General features: G+C 39.4%; 1 protein-coding gene across 1 annotated transcript; it reads left to right on the forward strand.

Moving 5' to 3' along the window:
• The first annotated feature begins 8657 nt into the window (after positions 1-8657).
• LOC145140273 (uncharacterized) lies at positions 8658-9116 on the forward strand. Its single transcript, XM_079073816.1, has one exon. It carries the CDS (start codon positions 8658-8660, stop codon positions 9114-9116), a length of 459 nt encoding a protein of 152 aa, XP_078929942.1.
• The last annotated feature ends 246 nt before the right edge of the window (positions 9117-9362 follow it).

A 9362-nucleotide genomic window follows, 5' to 3' on the forward strand; every position in this document is an offset into this window, starting at 1 on the left:
GCCGATATTTATTGAGAAAGTTTTAGTAGTCGTGACAAGGATTACGGATATATAAAGAATGCCGAAATCCGAGTTATAACGAAGAAGTTATGACATGTCGAAGTTTCTCGACAAACCGGCACGGTGCCGAATGTCGTAAAAAGTGAGTTTTTGATAAACTATTTTTTAGCCTTAGTGATCTAAATGAAACACGTAGTATTCGCTAAACCGAGAAGTTCGATAAAAAGAACGCCCAAATCTGACTTCGTATGAGGAAGTTATGATTTTTCGAAGTTTCAGCTTAGCAGTAGACAGCTAAAACTCGAATTTTAGATCAAGTGATTTTTAGCCGACATGACCTAAACGAGAATTGAAGGTCTAGTCATTAGTAGCACAACGGTAAAAAGTATGACGAAAACGGACGTCGGATGAAGAAGTTACGAATTTTTAACGGATTTCCTGTCCCGGTCTGTTAAAAATAATAATATAAAAATAAAGTCCAAATTTTCCGACGAAGTCTAAACGAAAGTTGTAGATCATAATTTTCTCTACGCGTGCATATAAAGAACGTCCAAAACGGAGCTCGTATGAGAAAGTTATGGATTTTACAATATTTGGCACAATTTTCGAGAAAAAATCGCATGAATAGTGATTGCCACGTCACCCTCGCTCGGAGCTGGCCACGTGTCATGTCCGAGAAGCGACGCGTGTCGCACAGGTGTCCGAAGAAGCCACGTGATCCTCGCATGCAACCCACGTGATCCGACCCGCGTGTAGGCTTTTGATTCGACCGAGGAGGAGGCCCAATCCGAAGCGAGCATCTGTCCGAACCGAGGCTGCTGACCAATCCGAAGCTCGCAGCTGGTCCGAGCCTCGCACCGCCTTAGCCTCCGAACCTCGCAGACTGCGACGCGTGTCTGCTTCTCGCTGCTTCGGGTCCGAACCTCGGGCCTACATATAGAAGGCTTGCGAGATCTTCCGGGTACTTTTGGAAAATTGGCAATTTTGGCCACTTTTTCAATATTTTGGCTATTTTCACATCCCCCGAAGCCCCGGTATCGATTATAACCCCCGGAATACGCCACGAAGTGACCGTGAAGCCCGGAAAATTTATCTTTTCGGTTTCGAAGCCCGACCCTCGCAGAGCCCGGTTTCTCAATAAAACTCCCGGTTTTATTAGAAACGATGGTTTTAGGAAACGAATTGCTGCCCGATTTTCATTAAATCAGGTGAGTGTGTAGTTACTTTCATCTTACACATAGATATGAAGTATTTTATATAAAATACGTGCTATGTGTTTATATGTTGTTTGTTTATTCGAGATGGGTGTTGAATGAATGTTTTATACATGTTTAAAATGATTTAAAATGTATATATATTTTATCTTCAAATATGTTGGGTAAAACATGGGTAGATAAAGTATGAGGGATAGAAGTACAGTATAGATGTACGTTGGTAGCTATGAATTTAGTACAGTATAGATGTACGTTGGTAGCTACAGATTTAGTATGTTGGCAGCTATGGACTTAGTGCTTGTTGTATAAACCTTGGCGACGATGTGACTTCGTGCCTATTTGACATAAATTGTTGAAGGAAAACAATGTTGTCACCCCGGTGTTTGTTTTATTTGACATAAATTGTTGAGGGAAATCAATGTTGTCATCCAGGTGTTTGTTTTATTTGACATAAATTGCTGAGGGAAAGCAATGTTGTCACCATACTGATTGTTTTATGTCAGGTGGTCTTATTTGACATAAATTGCTGAAGAAAGCAATGTTGTCACCTATTATTGGTTGTTTTATTTGACATAAATTGCTGAGGGAAAAGCAATGTTGTCACCCCGGTGTTTGCCTTATTTGACATAAATTGCTGAAGAAAGCAATGTTGTCACCTTATTGGTCGTTTTGTGTTAGGTTGTCTTGTTTGACATAAATTGCTGAGGAAAGCAGTGTTGTCACCATATTGGTTGCCTTATTTGGCATAATTGCTGAGGAACCCCCAAAGCAAAGTTGTCACCCCTAATGAAAATCCTTAGGCTAGGTCCCTTGTAATAGTTGTTTTAGGGACGTAAGGTGAGGATAACGGGAATGGGTAATTAGGGTTAATTTGGTTGATTGATTGATGTTTAAGCATAATAAATTATGTATTATGGGTTGAAAACCCTATATGCTCACCAGACTTCCAAGCCTGACCCACTCAGCTTTTTATATTACAGGTAGTGGACCCCGAGCATAGTCGGATGATGATGATGAGTGATTTTTGGATTATAGGCCAGTAGTTATAAATGACTGTTGTAAGGTTTATAATGTCTTGTTTATGCTTTTGATCTGTATCGGAACATGACATCCCGAGGTTTTGATATAAAAAGGAGATTATATATTTCTTAAAGAAAGGTTTTGACAAACTTTTATCATGTTTTGTTTTGGGGACCAATTCCGCAACATCTTTTAAAAAGATTTCTCTGATTTTATTTCAAAGAGCATAAATTAAATCGGTCTTTTCTGGCCGAGAAATTAGGGGATGTCACAGTTGGTATCAGAGCATTAGTTTAAGCGAATTAGGAATTTGTAGGATTTCTAGACTTAAACTTAGAATGCTAAGTGATGATTGTGAGATGAGTGTCTACCATATTTTAGACACGAGCACTAGTTTATTTTAGGAAAGATGCCTAAAATGCCCTTATGTGCTAAATGTTATATGTTTTCCATATATGCCATTATTTGTTCGGATCTATGGTCTGTTGCCGACCGGATCTGGAAACCTTATGTGTGTAGGATTCTAAACGTATGATTACGAGATTAGAACTAACATGTAAACGTTTCAGAGTGATAAGGGAATTGACATGTCTAACAAGGATAAAGACCTAAATTCGCCTTATTCGGTATATAGATTATAATGGCAAGAAACCGAAGTGGAGCTGGAAATGTAAATAGAAATCAGCAACCTCAACCCCAAGTGGTGGAACAGGTGCCTATAGTAGGAGCTGCACCAGAACCCATCACCATGGCTGGAGTACGAACTATGATTCAGACCATGTTGGCTGAACAAAGGGAGGAATTGAGGCAAATGTTGCTGAACAACAGGGATGAACCTTCAGTTCCTGTTGAACAACGTGAATTAAATGACGATCGATCTGAAGAAGGGAACAACAGCAGATCGGTTAGTCATAGTGAACCGCTTGTGGTTGGGAGAAATAACCACGAGGGTAGAGTGGAGAGAAATGGGTGCAAGTATAAGGACTTTATGACTTGCAAGCCATCGACCTTCACTGGAAAAGAAGATCCCGTCGGAGTAATGGACTGGATCTCGGAAATGGAGTTGGCTTTCATGACTTGTGATTGCCAAGGCAAGTTACAAACTACCTTTGCAGTAGGTCAGTTCAGGGGTAGTGCTGCTCGTTGGTGGAATACATTGGGGAAAACCCTAATCCCTAATGAGCCACTGCAAATGACTTGAGCAGAGTTCTTGGTGCACTTTAAGCGCAAGTACTGCTCGGCCCAAAACGTGCTTGAGTTAGAAAACCAATTTCTAACGTTGAAGAAGGGGAGTATGACCGTTGATGAATATACGAATAACTTCACAGACAAAATGGAGTTTGCTTTGCGTATTGTCCTAGATGAGCTGGCGAAAATTGACAGGTACGCAAAGGGACTTCCATGGGAGTATGCGGTGCCAGTACGTCAGGCACTTACTTTGGAGGCAGCTATCTGGGCTGCCAAGTCTGTTGAAGATATGATTAAGGGGAGAGCCGCCAGCAAGGTTGAAGTTGGCGAGAAAAGAAAGTTTGAAAAGACTTCAGGGTCCAACGAGAAAAGAAAGTTCTCGAAGGCTGGAGGAGGAGAAGGCGAAGCAAAATGGTGCGAGAAGTGCAAAAAGAAGCACTTCGGGAAATGTAGCGAAGAGGTGACCTGCTACAAGTGTGGAAAGACTAGGCATTATGCCAACGAGTGTCCGTCCAACAAGAGGATGTGCTATCGATGTAACGAGGAAGGGCACATTTCGAAAGACTGCCCAAAGAAGAAAGAGGCAGCAATGCCCAATGTTCCACTGAAACCAAAACCAAAGGCATTCCAAATGATCATTAATGAAGCAGATGGAAATACAAAGGATCAGGAGTAAGGACCTTATATTCTCAAAGCCAAGATATAAAGTAGAAATGCAGTTAGTAACTTATGGTGTAGCCTATTAGAGGCGTAGAATAGGGTAAACTCGAACCTCTGTGTAATTATTTTAAGAAATAATATAAACCCTGGTTTTGTCATCTGATGAATTGAATGACTATGTGAAATTCTTGTATGGTGACTTGGAGAACTGCGAGACAATACTTGGGACGAGTAGGAGTAGGTGTGAATGGTAGTAGAGGCATATACTACCGGAAGCATAGGACTCGTACTTGGATCAAGGAAAGTCACAAGGATTACCAAGAAGCCAAAAATTGATTCCGTTATTGTTCGAGTACTTCATTACCTTCGTTTCGGTAATGAGTAAGAAGATGATTATTATTCCGACCCTAGAGGTCATATCAAATTGAGTCCGACTATGATGAGTTTGTTACATGGTTCAGAGAACCAAGTTCGATGTAGTAGTTGACTTAAGCCGAATTGAAGTAAAGGATGTTAGCAACTCAAGATCGTCAAAAGAGCTATGATGACAAGAAAAGATAACCTATATCATTCGAAGTTGGAGATTGGGTTTTACTTAAAGTCTCGCCATGGAAGGGACTTATAAGATTTGGTAGAAGGGGAAAGTTGAGTCCATGATTTATTGGACCATTTAAAGTTCTTCAGAGGATCGGGAATCAAGCTTACAAGCTAGAATTACCGGAAGAACCGGAAGGTATTCATAACACCTTTTATGTGTGTTATCTGAGGAAGTTCGCGGGAGATTTGCCCGACATAATTCCCATTTCTAAATTAAGGTTGGATGAAAACAAGAGGTTAATTGAAGAACCTGAGACAATCGTTGACCGTAAGACTAAGAAGTTGTGACGCCAGATGGTCGATTTAGTGCTTGTGCGTTGGAAACATACGAATGGGCCAAATCTCACATGGGAAAAAACGGAGAGTGACATGATGAGTCGCTACCTGTATTTGTTTGCTGATGTGTGATTCCGGGGACGAAATCATTCTAAGGGGGAGAGAATTGTAATGCCCGTGTTTCTAGGCTAGGCATTAATATTGACATGATAATCTAGGTTAACCTTTGTGACTCATTTTGGAGAAATGAAAAGGAATTATGTGAAAATTATGTGTTTTATGTGTTTTATGCTTAATTATTAGGATTTAATTAATTAAGATTAAAAATGAGCGTCGAAAATAAATATTAGATAAAGCCGATATTTATTGAGAAAGTTGTAGTAGTCGTGACAAGGATTACGGATATATAAAGAATGCCGAAATCCGAGTTATAATGAAGAAGTTATGACCTGTCGAAGTTTCGCGACAAACCGGCATGGTGCCGAATGTCGTAAAAAGTGAGCTTTTTTGATAAACTATTTTTTAGCCTTAGTGATCTAAATGAAACACGTAGTATTCGCTAAACCGAGAAGTTCGATAAAAAGAACGCCCAAATCTGACTTCGTATGAGGAAGTTATGATTTTTCGAAGTTTCAGCTTAGTAGTAGACAGCTAAAACTCGAATTTTAGATCGAGTGATTTTTAGCCGACATGACCTAAACGAGAATTGAAGGTCTCGTCATTAGTAGCACAACGGTAAAAAGTCTGACGAAAACGGACGTCGGATGAAGAAGTTACGAATTTTTAACGGATTTCCTGTCCCGGTCTGTTAAAAATAATAATATAAACATAAAGTCAAAATTTTCCGACGAAGTCTAAACGAAAGTTGTAGAGCATAATTTTCTTTACGCGTGCATATAAAGAACGTCCAAAACGGAGCTCGTATGAGAAAGTTATGGATTTTACAAGATTTGGCACAATTTTCGAGAAAAAATCGCATGAATAGTGATTGCCACGTCACCCTCGCTCGGAGCTGGCCACGTGTCCGAAGCTGCTGCGTGGCACGTCCGAGAAGCGACGCGTGTCTCACAGGTGTCCGAAGAAGCCACGTGATCCTCGCATGCAACCCACGTGATCCGACCCGCGTGTAGGCTTCTGATTCGACCGAGGAGGAGGCCCAATCCGAAGCGAGCATCTGTCCGAACCGAGGCTGCTGACCAATCCGAAGCTCGCAGCTGGTCCGAGCCTCGCACCGCCTTAGCCTCCGAACCTCGCAGACTGCGACGCGTGTCTGCTTCTCGCTGCTTCGGGTCCGAACCTCGGGCCTATATATAGAAGGCTTGCGAGATCTTCCGGGTACTTTTGGAAAATTGGCAATTTTGGCCCCTTTTCCAGATTGCTAATCAGTTACTTTCAAATGGTTCACATTAAATGATATACTTTTTTATTATGTAGGACAATGTGTATTTGGATTTTGTATTACACTTTGTATTTGGATTTTAAATGATGTATGTTTAAAAATTTAAACGGCTTTTCTAAACGCGGCTGCTCATCGGTTAGAGCTTATTCCGATGACAGTTATAAAAATCGGAACAATCTGGTAAACATGAAAATAAATGCAACCTCGTTATTTTCTAATTTGATTTCTCAGATTGAGATGGGGAAGATTCTTGGATATGAAGTGGAAGGAACCAAAGGAGATCTAGATAAATTGATTGAGCGAATGGGTGTCAAAGATATTAATAAATGAATTTAATGTCATATAATTCTTGTGGGTTGGGTTGTGAGAAAAGGAAGGATATTCTTCGGTTATGCATTAAGCATAGTATTAATTTCTTAGTTTTACAAGAAACTCATCTTAGAAAAATTGATTTGGTGAGAGTCATACAAGTTTGGGGAAACTATCAATTCGATTTTGCTTCTTCTCTGGTACAAGGTCGATCAGGTGGTATCTTATCAATTTGGGATCCATTAGTTTTTTTGAAAGAAAGTGTTGTGAGTATGGATAATGCTCTTATTGTCAAAGGAGAGTGGGTTTTCTTACATATTAAATGTTTTATTATAAACATTTATGCTCCACAAGACGATGCTAGTAAATTACTTCTCTGGAATTCGATTAATGCTTTCATGGTGGCTAATCCGAGCTTTTATATTCTGTTTGGAGATTTTAATGTGGTTCGTAATGCGAGTGAAAGACTTGGTACAGTGTTTCTTCCAGGTCTGTCGCATAGTTTTAATGAATTTATAGATAAAAGTCATTTGTGGGAAGTCCCTATGGGTGGTTTCGGATTTACTAGGGTTAATGGCCAGGGAGATAAATTAAGTAAATTGGATCGCTTTCTTATCTCTTTTGATTTAGTGGACCGAGTTCCAAATTTGACAGCTCTAGCTTTGGATAGATTGGCTTCGGATCATCGCCCAATTATTCTCTTCCAAGAGGAAATTGATTTTGGTCCTACTCCTTTTAAACTATATAATTCATGGCTTCATATAGATGGGTTTGATAGCATGCTTAGAGAGATGTGGTCTTTGGAGGTTGAAGGGGATGGTGATAGTAAATTCATAATGTTCAAAAATAAATTGAAGCATATCAAAAGTCGAATTCGTGATTGGTATTCCAGACAAATAAAAAATAAAGATGGCAGGAAAAAAGGGTTACTAAAGACTCTTAATGATATTGATATTATTATTGATGGGGGTGGGAGTTCAGAAGCTGTTTTGGCGGATCGTAGAAGAATTATAGGTGAGTTCCGGCTATTGGAAAAGATGGAAACACAAGATGCGGTTCAAAAAGCAAAGGTTAAATGGTGTGTTGAAGCGGATGAAAACTCTAAATTTTTTCATGGTTTAATTAATAGAAGACGTCGACAACTAGCGATCAAAGGTATTAAAAAAGATGGAGTTTGGATTAAAAAAGATGGAGTTTGGATTACGTCGCCTTCAATTGTTAAAAAAGATTTTCATGATTTCTTTAAAGAAAAATTTAAAAGAGTTCCTGGTATTCAAGTTACTAGGCGGAGTAGTAACTTTAAATCCTTATCGAATGAACAAGTTATGAGTTTGGAGGTTCCGGTTACTGAAAGTGAAGTAAAAAGCGCAGTTTGGGCTTGTGGTTCCGACAAGTCTCCAGGTCCAGACGGTTTCACTTTTATTTTTTCAAAAGATATTGGGAGTTAGTAAAGAAAGATATTTTGGCGTTCGTGGTGGAATTTTTTGAAACTGGAAAAATTCCATTTGGATGTAATTCTTCTTTTATTACGCTAATTCCAAAGGTTTCTAGTCCAATGTTGGTTTACAGACTTTCGTCCTATCAGTCTGATTGGTGCTCAATATAAAATTATAACAAAAATTTTGGCTTTGCGGATTGCGACAGTTATGGATTTGATTATTAGTAGTGAACAAACGGCGTTTGTTAAAGGTCGTCAAATAATTGATGGCCCCCTTATGGTCAACGAAATTATAGATTGGCACAAGAGATTGAAGAAGAAACTTATGGTCTTTAAAATTGACTTTGAGAAAGCTTATGACTCGGTCAATTGAGATTATTTGTTACAAATTATGGTTTTTCTCGGGTTTGGTTCCAAATGGATCTCGTGGGTTTGTGGTTGTCTTCTCTCGAGTAAGGCTTCGGTCCTTGTAAATGGGAGCCCGTCAGAAGAATTTTTTATTCAGAGAGGCCTTCGTCAAGGTGATCCTTTATCTCCGTTTTTGTTCATTCTTATAATGGAGGGTCTTCATGTTGCTATTACAGATGCTATGGAGGCGGGTGTTTTTCGAGGTATAAAAATTGGATCTTTGACTCTTTCTCACTTTCTTTATGCGGATGATGCGTTGCTTATGGGAGAGTGGTCTAGAGAGAATGTTATCTGCTTGGTTCGTTTATTTGATTGTTTTTTCTATGCTTCGGGTCTTAGAATAAATCTTCATAAATCCAATCTTTTTGGTATAGGGATCGATTTTGGCAAGGTTATGTGGGTTGCTACCGTGACTGGTTGTAGACCTGCTAAACTTCCTTTTTCTTACCTGGGTTTACCCGTGGGTGTTAGTATGGCTTTGATTAAAGGTTGGAAGCCAATAATTGACAATTTTCAGAAAAAACTGTCAAATTGGAAGGCAAATATGTTATCTATCGGTGGTAGATCGGTTTTGATTACTTCTGTTCTGGGTTCGTTAGGGAACTAATATATGTCCCTTTTTCTAATGCCGGCGCAGGTTAGGAAATATTTGGAATCCATACGTGCTAAATTTTTTTGGGGATTTTATGGGAGTTCTAAGAAACTTTCTTGGGTTAATTGGAATTTGGTGTTGGCTTCCAAGGAGAAAGGAGGTCTCGGTTTTGGTAGTCTTGAGGCTATTAATCTTGCTTTGATCCAAAAATGGCATTGGAGGTTTGTTAAAGAAAAAAATTCTTTATGGGTTAAGGTGATT

Source organism: Lactuca virosa, chromosome 9, assembly GCF_052849685.1.
Source record: "Lactuca virosa cultivar CGN04683 chromosome 9, Lactuca_virosa_CGN04683_v6, whole genome shotgun sequence".
NCBI lineage: Eukaryota > Viridiplantae > Streptophyta > Magnoliopsida > Asterales > Asteraceae > Lactuca > Lactuca virosa.